Source organism: Erpetoichthys calabaricus, chromosome 3, assembly GCF_900747795.2.
Source record: "Erpetoichthys calabaricus chromosome 3, fErpCal1.3, whole genome shotgun sequence".
In the NCBI taxonomy this organism is placed as follows: Eukaryota; Metazoa; Chordata; class Cladistia; order Polypteriformes; family Polypteridae; genus Erpetoichthys; species Erpetoichthys calabaricus.
In genome coordinates this window covers 290,387,900-290,406,918 of record NC_041396.2, presented here as the reverse complement: position 1 = coordinate 290,406,918, position 19,019 = coordinate 290,387,900, and the positions used below count along the sequence as shown (strand labels likewise).

Sequence of the window (19,019 nt, the reverse complement as noted above, 5' to 3'; positions counted from 1 at the left end):
GTTGTTGTTGCTATTCATTCAGTGTCCTAATGGTCAACTTCCTTAGCTTAACCTCAGTTAGTGATTTTAGTGAAGCTACTTGGGTATTAGAGAAACCTTTGTAATTGTAACAGCATCGCTGCAACCTGTCATTCTGTTCACTTGGGCTGCACTGTACTGGCTTTCCCAAAGTTTAGTTCTGGGTTCAGAAACGGCCAAAACAAAACAGCTTTCTCAAGAAACAAGTCAGTCTATTGTTTTCTGCAGAATTACTCCATTGTCAAGTAACTAAAGATTTCACACAAAGGCATCCATAACTGTCTTGGGAGAAGAGGGCAAACTGGATCAAAATACTGAGGCGATTGCCAGGACCTTTATCCGGCCGGGACACCTGTGTAATGGAAAGAGTGGGGAAAGAGAACACATACAGGGCATTATCCCCCCATAGCACTAGATGGCAGTCCCCCTGGGTTGCAGCAGTGCCTCAGACTGCCACAGGGCTCCATGGGCGTTGGAGTTTAGCACAGCCCTGTTGGGTTACATGGGTGCTGCTAAGGGGTGCTGCAGGGACTATGGAGCCCTACTGTGTCAGATTTTCGCCCCTCATGGAAGTGCTTCCAGACCACATTAACAGGCCACCAGAAGTACTCAGAGGACCAGGATAATAGGAGTCTGCTGCCACTGCTCCGTGAGCCAGAGTCGGGAGGAAGAGGATGAAGCTTGCCAGAAGGACTGAAGGCGGAAGACAAAGAGAAAGACAGAGACAGGGAGAAGAACAGGATTCAGTATTGTGCTTGTGAAATGTACGGAACAGGTGGGACATGAGGGAAAGCATTTCCCGCAAGAAAAGATAAGAAAAAGTGTGTGCTGAACTTGTGTCCTGCATCTGACTGTGTCGGGTTGGGGGGAGCTGGGCGCCCCCCTGCAAACCACACTATGTTAGAAAAAGAAGGAGAAGGCCCAGATGCAGAACTACATAAGAGGATAATGACACCACAGTATTGAGATTAAGAAACAAACACCTTACAGGTCCTCATTTGGCTTCTTCCTTAAATACAAGACAGATAACAGTGTCATCTGCAAAAGAGAAGTGACAACTCCTGGATGCTGAGCATAATACACTTCTCCAGCCACCTTCCGTCCAAAGTCTCAGTTATTTTTCCCATTTTAACCTTTTCTTTCTATCTGACAGTTTCACATATGGCTTTTTCTTTGAAAAAAGAAAAGGCTGCTAAGGTCAGCATCCCTGAATCTTTCCTGTTGCAGATGACATTAGATCTTGGCATGTACTTAAATAAGAAGTCAACTGAGGACCAGTAAGCCATTTATTTCTCAAATAACAGGTTCTGATGTGCTTTTCCTCTTACGCAGTTGTGAATCTGGGCCTTGCCCTGCTTTACTTTGTCGTACACATAGTACAGAGAAAGATATAGGAATCATGAAAGAAACCTTGACCTTGAGATTTTGATGAATCTTGACGTTTTAGACCTTCCCGAGTCCGAAAATACCCTTTTTGAAATTGTGTCTGTCTGTGTGTAAACACGATAACTCAAAAACGCTTTGACCTCGGTCAGCGAGATTTTCTACACCTGCTTTATATCAAAAATAAGGGATCCTATTAACTTTTGGGCCACTGCCAACGACCAGAAATGGTACTTTAACTGAATACTTTTGCAAATTTTCAAGTAAACTATGGTTATAATTACAGATATATGATTCAAATTTTGTATAGATATTTATAATGATAAAAAGCAAACAGATATAAAGTTTGAGAAAAGTTACTCAACCAGAAGTAGTATTTTATTTAAACGACTATCCAAATTTTTTGTATCATGGAAATATAAATGTGTAAATGATATTAAAAACTGTTTTCAATATAAAGCATATTCTTTCAGTAACGATTATTAATTGTATTTTAATTTATACATTACTAGTCATTAAGCCCATTACAATAACGGGCACTAGAACAGTAGTGCATAAACATTAGTAGGAACAGTCTATATTAAATGGCAAGGGACTTTGACCTCATTCTTTTTGTTGGTCGTATTTTTCTTTCTTTCAGCCTTTCTTTTGTTGATGTTTACTTGCTGAGCTGGCCGTTCTTCATGGGCTGCCGCCGTGTATTGTGTGTCTTTAATTTTCTGTGACAGTAATACTGGCTTGTACGTCCGTAATATACCTTTAATTTTCTCTGGCGGTAATACAGGCGTGCGTGTCGGTAATATGCCTTTAATTTTCTCTGACAGTAACACTGGCTTGTATGTGGCTGTAATATGCGTCACTGTATTGTGTATCTTTAATTTCCTCTCACAGTAATACTGGTTTGTACTTCCGTAAAACGCCTGTAACTTTCTCTGACAGTAATATCGCGCATCGCACCGTGCCCCGCGCATGCGCACTTCACCAGAAGACACACACACACACACACACACGGACACCTGGACACACACAGGGATTTTATTAAAGAGGATTAGTTTAACAATAACGTGTAAACATTGAACATGCCATGTAAATATAAAGATGTAACAGGAACAATAAGCTGCTACATCCCTGTTGTGTTGCTGGTAATACATTTAATTTTTTTTTACATTTTTGCATTATTAAATATAGCTAAATACAGTTTTACCTATACCAATTTATTGCAACAAATATTATATAATACTAACACTAACTAACTACTAACTCTTTTTACTTTGCATGTAATTGAGGTAATGCATAAGTAATCATGAAAAAATTCCACCACCATTTTTAACCTATGTGTGAAAATATCATTGAAATATAATGCTTGACAATAAATAGAGATAAATGATTGTGTACTGATATTACCAATTTGTTACGATGAGAAACAAAGAGATATGATATTTGAGAAATATTGTGCATCTGGAAGTAGTTCTGATGACCTTTTCCTCTGTCTCAGCATACGAGAAAGTCGAGGGGCACGCACTGCCGATTTTTTTCTATTCAGATTTGATCCATTACAGCCAACAGACTGACGTGTTTCTTGGGAAAGCCATTTTATTTTGGCCATTTTTAATCCAGAATTGAACTTAGAAATGCCAGTTCCTTGCAACACAAGTGAACAGAATAACCGGTTTTGGTGGTGTTAATGCAGTTGGAGAGGTTTCTCTGCATACAAACATGACTAATTAAAGATATGCTAAGGGAGTTGGCCATTAGGACACGGACAGAACTGCTGCTGAAATTGGGGCTTTGTGAATAAAATCCAACATCAGTCTATGTCCGCTTTCACAAGAGAACTACTTAATGGATTTAGATAGTTTTTTTTTCTATAATTTGCTTGAACATTCTGGCTGATTTTGCAACGTCTCTCATCGGTTTCGGCACCGATTTAATAGCATGAATCCATGAGTACAGGCTGAGGGTCCAGGGGAGGGGGAGGTGGGACCTCAGGTGTAGGGAGTCGGGCAGGGCCCTCCTCACTCATGTGCCAGCCTCCATTCGAGTTGCTCTACCTCTCACCATGTGTTGGAGCATACCTTGCCTCCACTTAGCTAGCGATACCTGCTTGTTCAGCAGACATTATCATCTAGAGATTATTAAAGAGTAACGTCTGATGTTTTTGAGACAGAGATCACAGCTTCTTGTGTTTTAGAGGGTAGCTGCTGATTGCCAGAGATATCACAGCAGCGTGCTTTTCTCCCCACATGGGGATCTCCCTCCTGTCAGAGCTGAACACGATCAGATATAGTGGCAACGTTTGACGTTAGAGCATACCTACCTTCCGCTTGGCCAGAGATACCTTCCCAACTTTTTACACTTTTGGCAAAGAGATCACAGCTACATTCTCACCCCTGATAGCAAAACCAAAAATATTGTATATGAAGAGGCCCTCGGATAAGAGCTATCAAAACAAATTCTTCTCAATACAAATTTTTTGTTTTTTTTTTATTGATTTTTAAAAGTTTGTCCTGTTTCACTACTACACGGGTGTAGCCGCGGGGGAATGCTACTAATAAATTAAAAATCAGTAATTTCAAGCAACAATAGCCATTATAAACACTAGTAATGCTTTGGCCATATTTTTAAATAAATTTAATGGTATCTTGATAAAACTTTCGGAGTGACCCCAAATTTTTGACCAGTGGTGTACAATTAATCTCCTCCTCAGCATGCTACCTTATAATGAGGCTATCAGTCTCGTTCTGCCTCTAGATGGAAAGTTGCACAAGCCAACGGAGATCTAACCCTTTTGATCATTTTGGCTGGAATCACACTACATGACTTAACACAATAAAAACTCGCAAGATATCTTACATTTTAAAGAGAACTCTATACATTAGGGATCAAAATCAAACATTGATTTTCCTGTTCATTTGGCAGTCATAGTCTATTCCCAGTGTGGATACTAATCCATCATTAAAAAGATTCACTTACACATTGATACACCAATGGCAGGTAATTGAACAGCAAGCATAGAAATCAAATGACATGCAGCCAAGTGGCTAAGCAGTGTACTGTAAACCATAAAGCTGCCACCAATGCGCTATGTATAGAAATATAGAAAAACTATACTATACCAGGAAAGCACCTTGAAATGGAGTTCACTATAAAACGGCGCCATATTAAATGATCCTGAGCAAGTCACTTAACCTGCCAGTGCTCCAACTGTCATCATCATGGGCTATCCCTCGTAGCTGAGGATGATTGTCTTCCATGGAGTGATCTGTGGATCCGATGATGGCTGATGAGACCGAGAAATATGGGAACAATTGAACCACTGAGATTTGTAAGTCTCTTTTGATAAAGGCATCACACATAAAAACTTAATAAAAAGCTATGAAAACAACATTGCTTTTCCAGTTGCTTGGAGTATCTACTAATTAAGGAGTTACAAGGCTGTAGAAGCCGACTTCTGTAAAACTCGCCTTTGTTAATTGCTCCACTTCTGTACCTACCCTACCAATACCACCTGCTCTCTGCTGTCCCTTGCTGTCAGTTGACCATGTCCAGGCCTCTGCAATACCTTTATGATACATTATCTCCCCAGAAGTGACAAAGTACACAACCCAGTTCCAAAAAAAGTTGGCAAAGTATGGAAAAATGCTAATAAAAACAAAAAGGGGGGGGGGGGGGTTTGGGAGCATGCGCTGTTAGTGTGTTGTTGTACCCACCACACAACGAACCACCTGAGTTGGGCCCAGAGTGCAGCGGGTGACACCTCTGCACCACACTGGAACATGGTGGCTGGAGTGTCAATCCTGCCACCAACCTCCAAGTTTTTCGTGTAAGTTGGAGGACTCGCTCGCAGGGAGTAGAGTCACTTCTGGCATTTACGAGATTCGAATCGACAACATTCTGATTGCCGGCGTAGATCTCCAGCCTCAAAGCCACCACTTCACCCTGTTTATCCAGTACTATGCTGAAAACGTTACAGCAGCACTTTGTTTGATGTTTTACCTTGTGAATTTAATTGCTCTTTTGAAAACATGCACTCGTGTCAAATCTGATGGCTACAACACACTCCAAGAAGTTTGGGAGAGTCGAGTGTTTCCCACTGGGTCACAACACCATTTCTTTTAATAATACTTATTAAGTGTTTGGGCACTGGAGACAAAAGTTGGTGCAGATTAGAAAGTGGAATTTTCCCCCATTCATCCATTACGGAGGTCTTCAGCTGTGCAATTGGACAGGCCTTTTGCGTTTTATAATGCGCCATACATTCTCAATCAAAGATAAGTCAGGAGTGTGGGCAGACCAATCTCGTACCTGCACCCTCGGCTTACACAGCCAGGTACTTGTAATCTGAGTTGGATGTGGTTTGTCATTCTCCTGCTGGAAAATGCAGGGACATCCCTGGAAAAGATGGCATACGTTGCTCCAAAATTTGTACATATCTTTCTGCATTAAAGGCACCCTCACATATGTGCAAGTTACCCATGACACACACCCCCATACTATGACAGTGACTGCTATATTTTTTCTAAAAAACATCTGAAAGGTTGACTTGACGGACCACAAAACACGATTCTATTGGGCTACATTCCATTTTAAATGACATCACCTTGTTATTTCTGCTTCTCACGTCATTAGTACTCCTAAACTGCATCTGCTCCAACTTTTTTGGAATGTGTTGTAGGCATCAATTTGAGAAGAAACGTGTATCTTCAAAAAACAATGCAGTTGATTAAATAAAATATGAAATACCTTGTCATTATACTTTTTCAATACAAATGACTCCTTTTTGCTTTTATTACCATTTTCCATATTATCCCAACTTCCAAGGAATTGAATTATTTGCTTGTATTGTACTGGCATGCTTTAAAAAGCACCTTCCGATGGAGCACTCGGGTAAAGGCACTACATTACATAAAGCTCTAATTGTCAAAGTAATACAGAAAAGGCTGTGCATTTTTCACTCTACATAATAAATACCTAATGTTGAAATAAATGCAGGAATTGACATCAGATTAAGAATACAGTTAAAAGGAAAAGGGTGACCTGCAGGAGTTAGCATGGGGGAATTCCTGCTTCCAGGCAAAAACAGCATAACATTATGAAACCTGCCTCAAGGCAAAGGAACAATTTTCTATCTATAAATAGCAAAAAGACCTCTTGCGTGTTGAAGCATTGACCAAAACTGCAGGATGACGTGATGCCCCCATTTTTTTATTCATCGCCACAAAAGTGGCAGTGAAATCCCTCGTCTAGTACTGTGCTGGGCAAAGAACTCAGAAACCCAACAATCCATGCGCTGGATAGAACAGGGACATCATCAATGCACTCTTTTCTGTGGATTTCCACTAAAACAGCTACACTGTTTCTTGCCACGATTTTTCAACATTCCCACATGACAGAGTTACTTTTCACATTTAAAAGACAGAAAAGTGTGACTAGTTTCTTTTTAATGCAATCCAGAGTCACAACCGCCCAGGGTCTATCCTTATAGCTTGTCAAAAACCGACGGCGAGAAGGCACAAGTCCATTCCGGGGCTCAATCAAACATAGTCCTGAACCTAAAAGCAACCCTAAGTATAAAGCAACAGAAAAACTTCAGTGGTGGGACATAAAATTTTGGGAAAAATTTCAGAATTATGCAGTTTATTTTTGGAAAACTTCAAAAAATCCTTTTAAAACTATACAGACCGAGCCTTCACTCTTGCGTATTTGTCTTCCGCCCTTTAATTTTCGCCCACATTTCCGATCAAGTACAGTTGTCTAGCCTGTCCAAATATATTGATCATACAAATTCTGAAAAATAATTCACCCTTTTCTACAGTCATTCATCGCAAAACTTTAAGCAAATACATTGGCACTTGAATAAGAATAAATGGCTTACCATTTTAAACACGACTTAACATTGTCTTAAGCTCGCTATACCTAAAAACAATAATTCAGGATCTCTCTCCGGCTACAGCTGTGGTGAAAAGTTTCCATCCACTCATTTAACAGAAAAAGGCTGATGGGCGAAATTTGCCAAAGCGTTTCTGGCAGCGAATATGCTGTGTTCACTGGTGGCCTACTTTGCAGAATATTTTCCTAGAAATTAGCCCTGCAGCCAGCTAGACAAGTATTTCTAACAAAGGCACCATGATGCTTTTTCTGAGGTAAGGATGACATCACAGTACTTAGGCGGCCATATGCATAACTTTCACCCATGCTTAATGTCAGATCCCTGCCCAATCTGCTTCAGGCACGTAATTTCGCGATCCTGACTGTAATGAGAACATTAGGAGTACTGCCACCGGATATATAATACTGATCCCTGTTAGCTGGCAGCGCAGCACCGCATGGCTAATTTGCATTTATAATTAGCCAAACAGTACTGTAGAGCTAGGATCCAAAACAAGCCCTACAGGACAGGGCTATTATTATTACACAGGGTTGCATGCATTTTCTTTCTTGGGCCCTGTGTAATAATAACAACAATAGATTTATGTGTGCTGCAAGACTGGTTATATTTTGTTTTATCTACTGCAAGTTTGTGGCCATTTATTGTACTTTGTGGTTATCCTTCCATCTGCGCCTTTTGATGTTTGAGGCAATGGTGGCCCAATGCTGCCTCACAGCCCAGATTCCACTTCGGACCACAATAATCAGTCCACCATAGTTAGTAGACACTTCCCTAGCCGTCGGGGACACTTAAAAAACACTGCACCCAGTGTCTTAACAGCATCATAGGCCCCCGGGCAAAGTAGTGCACTCTGGCCTCTGTTTTGATAGAAAAACAGAAACATACACAGACATCAGAAACATCATGGGTCCCCAGCCACTGCCCTTTGTGCCCATATGCTAAGACAGCCCTGACCACACTATCATAATCCACTAAAAACTAGTTCAGTTTCTCCTTGTCGATTTGAACACATACATTTCATTGTTTATTGGAAAAGTTCCCAATCATTGTCTTGATTTTGCAAATTCACAGTGAAGCGAACTCTGCGGTGTTCGCTCATCATGACCACAGACATGTATGTGAGGGTAGTGTTGTGCTTTCAGTGATCTCTACAACTGTTCTGTTTCTGTGGAAGAATGACTGTAAAGTACAACATATATCTTTTTTGAAGAAGAGGAGAGACAGGTTAGGAGCATGCGCTGATACAGCGCATTGCCGCACCCACCACATGACAAACCAACTCAGGATCCCAGATGAGGGCCCAAGTGCAGCCATGCAATGGGTGACAACACCACACTAGTTCAGATGGAATGGAACCAGTGGGAGGTTTTTTAAGGTGGCTAGAGTGCCAATTTTGTCATCAACCGCCAGGTTTTTCCTGCAGGTTGGAGGGTCTACATGCAGGGCTGGATGCAGATTCATGACATACCCAAGAGGGAGCAATTGCAGGTTAAGGGCCTTGCTCAAGAGCCCAACGAAGTAGAGTCACTTTTGCCATTTATGGGATTCGAACCGTCAACCTTCCGATTACCAGTGCAAATCCCTAGCCTCAGAGCCACCACTCTGCCCCAAGAAGAGGAAAAAAAAACACTACTGCACAAGTTTCAATGTATTGTGGGTTAGCTAACATAATCACAGAGTCACAATTACATACATACAGGGGCAAAAATATACAACACACCAAAAAACAATGCAACATATTTGGTTATGTCTCCCTTAACTTGTTTCACCTAGATCAGGGGTTCTTAACCTGAGGTCTGTGGACCCCCTTTCAGGAGGTCCGTGAGAGAACATTTATATTCACTATACAGCCCAGTACTGTTGATTCAGAGTAGATAGAGTAGTAGTAGTAGTAGTTACAGTAGTAGAAAACGTAGTAGTGGTAGATTTGGTTAAATTTGCACAAGAGGATTGTATTTCAAAATTATAATGAGTGGCCATTACTTTTTGCATAAAAAAGGAGAGTTTTTTATTAGATTGTTTACTTTAAAGTTTAATAATACAGGGTGAGTCAAAATTATGTTATCACTAATGGATTATTTTGATCTCGACCACACCTTTCCAAGTCGATGGACCATTGCCACGGCCTCCACACTCCCCTGATCTGACACCCTGTGATTTCTGGTTATGGTGTCTGGTGAAGGAGAACGTGTATAGCTGGAACGTTTGTGATATCAATGACTTGACGGACTGAATATGGACTGTGGTATCATCTATTCCCGCGAAATGTATGTCCGGGCTTTAAATGGTACTGCTGCTTGTTGGTTTTTGTGTGTTGAACATGACTGCGAACAGGTTGAGACATTCCTGTAAATCCTCTTGCACATATGAAGTATGTTTTGTGAATAAACTGTTGCCACCATTCAAATGTTGACATAATTTGGACTCACCCTGTACCTTGTGTGTGTCATATACTGTATGTATGAGACAATTAAATCTTGATAAAGTAAATTATAACCATTGCATACAAAGTTGTGTTTGTGTGAGTATTTCTATGGAAAGGGGGTCCATAGCTTTCATCAGATTCTTAAAGGGGTCCGTGACTCAAAAAAGGTTAAGAATCACTGCCCTAGATTAGACGCTCTGGTGGAGTTAATAGAAGTTCAACCAAAAGTGTTGATTTTTTTTTTTTTGGTCATGGACCTGACTTTTAATTATAGTAAATAGATTTTCAATAGGGTTAGGATTTGAGTTGGGGAAGGCCACTCTGCATGCTTAATGTTATCCTGATTTAGCAATTCTAAAACCACCTCTGATGTGTGTTTAGAGTCATCGACCTGTTGGAACACCCACAAGTGTGTCCAGGTTTCAACCTTTTGCTGGTGGTTTGAGGTTATGCTGAACAATTTTGAGGTAATCCTTGTTCCTTATTATTCCATCCACATCCAGTGCACCTCTTCCACTGGAAGCAAAAGAGCCCCTGAGCACAATGCTAACACCACCATGATAAACAGCTGGACTAGTGTTCTAGAGGTTGAATGCCTCACCTTTTCTCTTCTAAATTTACCTTTGGTATGTCACTGTGGCCAAACAACTCAATCTTTCGCTCATCTAGTTATAAAACCTTCCTCCAGGAGGCTTTTTCTTTGCCCATGTGTTCCGCCAAAAACTTTTTAGTTGAGCTTGAAGGTGTTGATTTTGGAACATGGATGTCTATTTAGCCCATGGTGATGTATAACTCACATGACTGTGGACAGTGACACTGGTGTTCTAGCAGCTTCCAGTTCATGGTATCTCCTAGGTCTTGGTGGTTCTTGGATTACATCTGACTATGCGGTCTAATTTTCTCTCAGCTCTGGTAGACAGTTTGGGTCTCCTTCTACACCTTGGCAAAGTGACTTCAGTTTCAAATAACTTGTACTTACAAACAATTAATCATCTTGGAATCTGAAGTTGTTTAGAAATGGCTCCAAGAGACATCCTTGACTTATGTAAATCTACTATCTTCTTCCTCACATCTGTACTGAGCTCCTTGGACATTCCCACTGTAATGTAATGTGTATTGGTCAATCCAATATGTGCTGTCAAACTAGAAATATAGGGGAGAAGCTACCAGAAGACATCAATCATGATCACTAACGGGCAGTTAAGAGGCACCAAGTTAAAACACATTTTGGAATTTCCAGCACCACTTAATTAAGAGTATTGTGGGGCCAGACATGGTTCTAAAATGAGAATACACGTCTGGGAACAACTTGTTAAACAGTTTATAGTGAAGAGAGGCAAAAAACACCACTGCTAAGGCTACACCCACCTGTCTTCTTTCTAAAACACCTGCCAACAATTCTTCCAGTCAATGAAGTTTAAACCACCGGGGTTTCAGGGAGAAAACCAGACTGAACAAAGACTTGATGCTGAGAGAAAGTAAAACGCTAAAATTCCTATTGTCAGTTCAGGAGCTCAGTAGCACAAAGTAACAGAAGTTTAATAATGCAATTTGTACATTGTGGTGAGCGCTGCAACAGAGTAGACACATACAGTGCATCCAGAAAATATTCACAGCGCATCACTTTTTCCACATTTTATTATATTACAGCCTTATTCCAAAATGGATTAAATTCATTTTTTTCCTCAGAATTCAACACACAACACCCCATATTGACAACGTGAAAAAAGTTTACTTGAGATTTTTGCAAATTTATTAAAAATAAAAAAATTGAGAAAGCACATGTACATAAGTATTCACAGCCTTTGCCATGAAGCTCACAATTGAGCTTAGGTGCATCCTGTTTCCCCTGATCATCCTTGAGATGTTTCTGCAGCTTCATTGGAGTCCACCTGTGGTAAATTCAGTTGATTGGACATGATTTGGAAAGGCACACACCTGTCTATATAAGGTCCCACAGCTGACAGTTCATGTCAGAGCACAAACCAAGCATGAAGTCAAAGGAATTGTCTGTAGACCTCAGAGACAGGATTGTCTCGAGGCACAAATCTGGGGAAGGTTACAGAAAAATTTCTGCTGCTTTGAAGGTCCCAATGAGCACAGTGGCCTCCATCATCCGTAAGTGGAAGAAGTTCGAAACCACTAGGACTCTTCCTAGAGCTGGTTGGCCATCTAAACTGAGCGATCGGGGGAGAAGGGCCTTAGTCAGAGAGGTGACCAAGAACCCGATGGTCACTCTGTCAGAGCTCCAGAGGTCCTCTGTGGAGAGAGGAGAACCTTCCAGAAGGACAACCATCTCTGCAGCAATCTACAGTGAAGCATGGTGGTGGCAGCATCATGCTGTGGGGATGTTTTTCAGCGGCAGGGACTGGGAGATTTGTCAGGATAAAGGGAAAGATGACTGCAGCAATGTACAGAGACATCCTGGATGAAAACCTGCTCCAGAGCGCTCTTGACCTCAGACTGGGGCGACGGTTCATCTTTCAGCAGGACAACGACCCTAAGCACACAGCCAAGATATCAAAGGAGTGGCTTCAGGACAACTCTGTGAATGTCCTTGAGTGGCCCAGCCAGAGCCTAGACTTGAATCTGATTGAACATCTCTGGAGAGATCTTAAAATGGCTGTGCACCGACGCTTCCCATCCAACCTGATGGAGCTTGAGAGGTGCTGCAAAGAGGAATGGGCGAAACTGGCCAAGGATAGGTGTGCCAAGCTTGTGGCATCATATTCAACAAGACGTGAGGCTGTAATTGCTGCCAAAGGTGCATCGACAAAGTATTGAGCAAAGGCTGTGAATACTTATGGACATGGGATTTCTCAGTTTTTTTATTTTTAATAAATTTGCAAAAACCTCAAGTAAACTTTTTTCACGATGTCATTATGGGGTGTTGTGTATAGAATTCTGAGGAAAAAAATGAATTGAATCAATTTTGGAATAAGGCTATAACATAACAAAATGTGGAAAAAGTGATGCGCTGTGAATACTTTCCAGATGCACTGTACATGCATGCACTACTTGGCTCCATGCATTTCAGAAGTGCTTCTGTCTGCTACAATGTCATTCTGTCATTTTGACTATATTCATCATCATATAGCAGAACAACAGCAACTAGAGTTTAGACAAGCATGGTGGTCTACAAATATACGATGTGTCAAAATGCAGCACCTGTATTTGGTCATGGCCTGTTTGCACTTCAACTAGGCAGTAATGTTAGCCATCTTTAGTTATTCATTAAGATGTGCAGTCAGATACTGGAGTTTGTACGGTATTGTGCTTCTGTTGGTGGCGTTATGTAGATTTGGGTGTTCTAAGTACTGAAATCCACATCTCCTGTGGCTCTTCATTATCAGCAGTCCTTTTGACAGGGTTTGACAAATTGTTTATTTTGAGTACATACTGTGAAGTTCATATTTTCACAAACATACAGCAGTTGCATACAGCAGTTGCTAACACTTTCAAGCTTACATCGACTCCTACACTCTCATAGTAATGTTTAACAATGGAGTGCACACACAGCAGCTGCGACAGTGGATCGGTCACTTCTAACACTCGTCCATTGATATCTTTCAATGCCAATGTATAATCTGATTTTACAGAAAGATTTTTCACTCGTTACAGGTTAATATTTATTTTAAATGCATGCAATGCGTTTGTGTTAAAAATGTGCTCTGTGCACATGCGACACACATTTATACGGTCTTTGTAGGTGACTTTACAGCTGTACACGGTTTATCGTAATCTGAAGCTTGCTCTCTGTCAAACCAGGCTAACAAGACCACCAGTACCAGAAGTTCAAAATTAACATCCCTATCTTGAGCACCATCTTCATTAGGTGTTGGATTGATTTAGAAATGTGACACTCAATGAGCCGTCTAATTGTTCAAGCCCAATTTTGAGTAAAATTCACTCAAGGTTGTCTCCAGACATACATATACGGTACTGTGCAAAAGGCAGGTGTGAAAATATGCTGTAAACAAAGAATGCTTTCAGAAATGGAAGTGTTAATCATTTATTTTCATCAATCAACAAAATGCAGTGAATGAACAAAAGAGAAATCTAAATCAAATCAATATTTGGTGTGACCACCCTTTGCCTTCCAAACAGCATCAATTTTTCTAGGTACACAGTTTTTGAAGAAACTCGGCTGGTAGGTTGTTCCAAACATCTTGGAGAACTAACCACAGATCTTCTGTGGATGTAGGCTTCCTCACATCCTTCTGTCTCTTCATGTAATCCCAGACACACTTGATGATGTTGAGATCAGGGCTCTGAGGGGGCCATACCATCACTTCCAGGACTTCTTGTTCTTCTTTACGCTGAAGATAGTTCTTAATGACTTTGGCTGTATGTTTGGGGTTGTTGTCCTGCTGCAGAATAAATTTGGGACCAATCATATGCCTCCCTGATGGTATTGCATGATGAATAAGTATCTGCCTGTATTTCTCAGCATTGAGAACACCATTAATCCTGACCAAATCTCCAACTCCATTTGCAGAAATGCAGCCCCAAACGTTAAAGGAACCTCCACCATGCTTCACTGTTGCCTGCAGACACTCATTATTGTACCGCTTTCCAGCCCTTCGACAAACAAACTGCCTTCTGCTACAGCCAAATATTTCAAATTTTGACTCATCAGTCCAGAGCACCTGCTGCCATTTTTCTGCACCCCAGTTCCTATGTTTTCGTGCATACTTGAGTCGCTTGGCCTTGTTTCCACGTCGGAGGTATGGCTTTTTGGCTGCAACTCTTCCATGAAGACCACTTCTGGCCAGACTTCTCTGGACAGTAGACGGGTGTACCTGGGTCCCACTGGTTTCTGCCAGTTCTGAGCTAATGGCACTACTGGACATCTTCCGATTTCGAGGGGGTAATAAGCTTGATGTGTCTTTCATCTGCTGCACTAAGTTTCCTTGGCCGACCACTGCGTCTACGATCCTCAACGTTGCCCGTTTCTTTGTGCTTCTTCAAAAGAGCTTGAACAGCACATCTTGAAATCCCAGTCTGCTTTGAAATCTTTGTCTGGGAGAGACCTTGCTGATGCAGTAGAACTACCTTGTGTCTTGTTGCTGTGCTCAATCTTGCCATGACATCAAACTGTCTTCTACAACCTCACCTTGGTAGCAGAGTTTGGCTGTTCCTCACCCAGTATGAAGCCTTCTACACAGCTGTTTCTGTTTCAGTTAATGACTGTGTTTCAACCTACATGTGACATTGATGATCATTAGCCCCTGTTTGGTAGAATTGGTTGATCAGACACCTGACTAGAATCCTACAAAATCCCTGACTTTGTGCAAGTGGACCTAGAAGAATTGATGCTGGTTTGAAGGCAAAAGGTAGTAACACCAAATATTGATTTGATTTAGATTTTTCTTTTGTTCACTCACTTTGCCTTTTGTAAATTGATAACAATAAACAATCATTATTTAAATTTCTGAAAGCATTCTTTGTTTACAGCATTTTTTCACACCTGCCTAAAACTTTTGCACAGTACTGTATATATACATATACATACATATATACACACACACACACACACACATACATATACTAGCTGTCCCCTGCGGCTCCACCTGTGTAGTAGTGAAATAAGACCTTTAAAAATCAATAAACAAACAGATATCGCTAGCTAAGTGGAAGCAAGGTACACTGCAAAACGTGGCCAGAGGTAGACTGATTCGAACGGAATTCAGCCTGCAGCTCTGTCTCGGATTAGGGCGAATAAATTGCTCCTTTCAGTGCGCTATGATACTTAGCACAATGAGAGAAGTCGCAAAATCAACCGGAATGTTCAAGCAAATTACAGAAAACAGCCCAATCTAAATCCATTAAGTAGATCTCTCATCCGCTAGCCAAGCAGATGTAAGATATGCCCCAAAGCAGACGCATTAGTGAGGGAGGAGGAAACCACCCCATCTCTCTCGTATTTACGCGAATAAATCGGTACCACAAATGAACTATGATATTTAGCGCAATGAGAGAAGTCGTAAAATCAAGCAAATTATAGAAGAAAAAAAAGGATAAAATATGTTAAGTAGTTCTCTTGTAAAAAGCGGACATACAAACGTTTTATATATATATATATATATATATATATATATATATAGAGAGAGAGAGAGAGAGAGAGAGAGAGAGAGAGAGAGAGATGTCCTGCCCTGAGAGACTACTTAATTAATTATCTAAGCAGGCGTATGGATATTTTTGATCCTGTATGTATAGTTATGTGATGTTTCCAGGAAACCCATAGCTCACACAGGCCTGACTTGCAATGGAAACCAAATCCTCATCAAAATGTTCCTTATATGCCCTGCTTTGTGTACCACTCAATATTACCACTTCAATTTACCAGTCCATCAGTTACTTAAAACACTGAACCAATGAAGGGGACATTTCAAGGTAAAAAGGCACTTATCTGCAGCTTCTATACATGACAATTATCATGTTTCCCCCCTCTCAAACAAACTCAGCGTTTAACTTACGGACCACGCTAGGAATTAAGCCACATAGAAGTCTCCATATAGAAAATGTACTTGCATCTTATAAACAATTTTGCCCAAAATTTAACTTTCCATCTACATATTTTTTCCTATATGCAGATTACAAACATTTTGTTAAAAGACATCTACCAAACCCCCCTCAACTCATAGCTGTATCTATCCCAGAGACTATACTGGTTAGTCTCAATGAAGACTCACTGAGCATTTCAACAATCTATAAAAATATTTTCCCTTCAAAGTTCCTACAGAATGGTGGGAATGAGGCATTTCAATAGGCATCTCAGAAAAGGAGCAGAACACAACCTTACATTGAATGCACTCAAGTAAAACAGGTGCAAGAACTCCATAATTTAGTTAAAGGTCATTCACGGATCACATTTATCTCATTTGAAATCATACAACATAATGTACCCAGGACAAAACCCAACTTGTGAGGGTTGCTCCAGTATCACTAGATCATATGTTCTGGGAATGCACAAAATTAGTATCAATTTGGACAAAAAACTTTACGTACTTATCAGACAGCCTCAGTCGTACATTAATCCAGTAATGATTATATCTGGTGTACTCCTGGATGGCAATAATGTGCACAGAGATATGTCAATTGTAACCACACTACTTAGCTGGAAGAATCCCAACCCACCTTCTATAATTCAGTAGATACAGTATGTAATGTTCTATATTATCTCAAATTAGCAAAGAAAAAAAATTCTCTCTCTTAGAATATGTACAAAACTTTTTAAAAAACATTTCAAGAATATATTAATTATTATTTCAGACTAGGTATGCGAAGTCTACTCTTTTAATGTTATTAATGATTTTATCATATTTACAAAAGACTTTTTTTTGTTCACGTCTCTCTTTCTCTTGGTTTCCACTGCATTCATTTTGAAGTAAACTTGTGTATCTATTAAGTTATTGCTGGATCAAGTAACATGCCATTGTAATTTTTGAAAATAAAATTTAAAAAGAAAGAAGGCTCACAATAATTTAAACCATGCGCACTAAATTTCTGATTTTTTTGTAATAATGATTGTGCTGTAAAATCATTCCTGCCACTGAAAATAACAGCTGTAGAATTCACCGGAAGCAGAACCCTGTCCGGACATACAGTACATGCCCGTTATATGAATAGACAGAAACTTTTCACCACAACTCTATACTGTATACTCAAAATGGTACCAATTGCTGAACGTTTTGACCTGAAGAGATGTATATTAATATATTACAAATTTTGTCTACATAACATTTCCAAATACAGTGTTCTTAAAAAAATAAAACGTCTACCACTGAATATTTTAGAAACGTAAGCCACGGTAGTTCACCGTGCTGCTTCACACTTCGCAAGGAGTCCACAACTTCTGCATCGGCCATCACGCATGCGAGTTCACGAAAAGTCCCGATCCCAATACACAGCCAAGACTCGGTACGCATGCGTTGTTGCATCTGTCGCTTTATCCGTCCCATCAAAAAATCTTCTACCTCTTCCATAATCAAGTTAACTTATACAGAGCAGCATCATAATTTTATATGGTATGGTGCATAATCACTGACGTGATTTTCCACAACGTGTTCTGCCTTCAGCTTTCTACAAAGGTTGTTTGTCCCTGCTGTTCTGCCGTAACCTCCTTCTCGATCAAGTAAAAGCAATGGCTCCAACGGCTCGCATGCGCGCTACAAGCAGCCCCCCATACTATTCTTCACAAAGAACCGGAGAAAACGCGAAGGCCAAAGTAACGATACAGTTAACCACATCATTCAGAACCAGCCCATCAAAAGAAACGGACTGTACAGTACATAAAAATTCACGCTGCAAAAACTGGACTCTAAAGCGACAGCGCATATGCTTTCCCTGTGCCAAACAAGTGATTCTTATCTCCACCTCGCGTGTCCCGTTAAGCGATTCTTCTAAACACTGGCATATAAAAGTCAATAAAAAATTAACTGTTTTCCCACTTTCCTCACTTTTAAATATTCGTTTTATTACTGCATACCTGAGGCAACCAGAGTTGTTCTTACAGTTACCCGCTGTTTGCTCCTCGTTCATTCCCTGTCGCACAAAAAGGAAACCGTGCTGTGTGAGACTTGACGCTGCCCACCCCTTTGCCTGTTTCCTATTCAGCTAAACGAAGCGATCGCCTTGTAAGGCTTCAGATGTAGAAAAATAAAACCACAATGAACATAATAATTGTTATAATTTTCAAAGCCCCGACACCCGTTTACAGGGAGTCCAGCCTAGCATCCGGGCTTGCGCCGGTGCATGCTGGGACATGTAGTGTTTATTCTTCTCGGGACAGCCGCGTCACTCTCTGCTAGGTTGGTAGAGTGTTGGTTCAGTTCAGTTTATTTTTCTGTAGCGCTCTTCACCGAGTGCTGGTGCGTAACTCTGTGAAATGCAAGCACAGATTATACAGATTGTCAAATACAGAATCAGTACACATTACAGATTTATTAATACATATACAAAAAGTCCAAACAGATTAACATAAATGGAAAACAATAATATTAGACTATTAATTAATTATTGAACTATGGCCAGTTGACAACGTGGAAAGAAAAACAAAAACTGTAAAAATAATGGAGGTTGGGGATTCTACCCTGAAGAAAAGCATATACAATAGAACCCTGATTTAACGTTCCCATACTTAGCATTTTCACACATTAAACATTTTTGGATGGTATTGCTGTAATAAAAATACTTTTGTCTGAAGAATCGTGAGGGCTTTTCACACGGAAGAATTTTGCCACGTATCTTTTTCTTTTCTTTTCTTTTTTAATTGCAACTGATCCAAATCTATATATCCTG

At 40.4% G+C, this 19,019-nt stretch overlaps 1 protein-coding gene across 4 annotated transcripts in view; it reads right to left on the bottom strand.

The window, feature by feature from the left end:
• tarbp2 (TAR (HIV) RNA binding protein 2) overlaps positions 1-18,464 on the bottom strand; it is a 45,909-nt gene extending 27,445 nt beyond the window's left edge. Inside the window, exons 1-2 of one of the 4 annotated variants that reach the window (XM_028798505.2) lie at positions 18,208-18,464; positions 4,591-4,681 (exon numbers count right to left, since the gene is read on the bottom strand). In XM_028798505.2, the coding sequence (XP_028654338.1) occupies positions 4,591-4,655 (65 nt within the window). In that variant the 5' untranslated portion in view covers positions 4,656-4,681; positions 18,208-18,464. Of the gene's footprint in view, positions 1-4,517; positions 4,682-18,207 lie in introns of those variants that run through there. The other 3 variants (XM_028798507.2, XM_028798509.2, XM_028798508.2) reach the window with 3 other exon arrangements.
• Between the last annotated feature and the right edge of the window lie 555 nt (positions 18,465-19,019).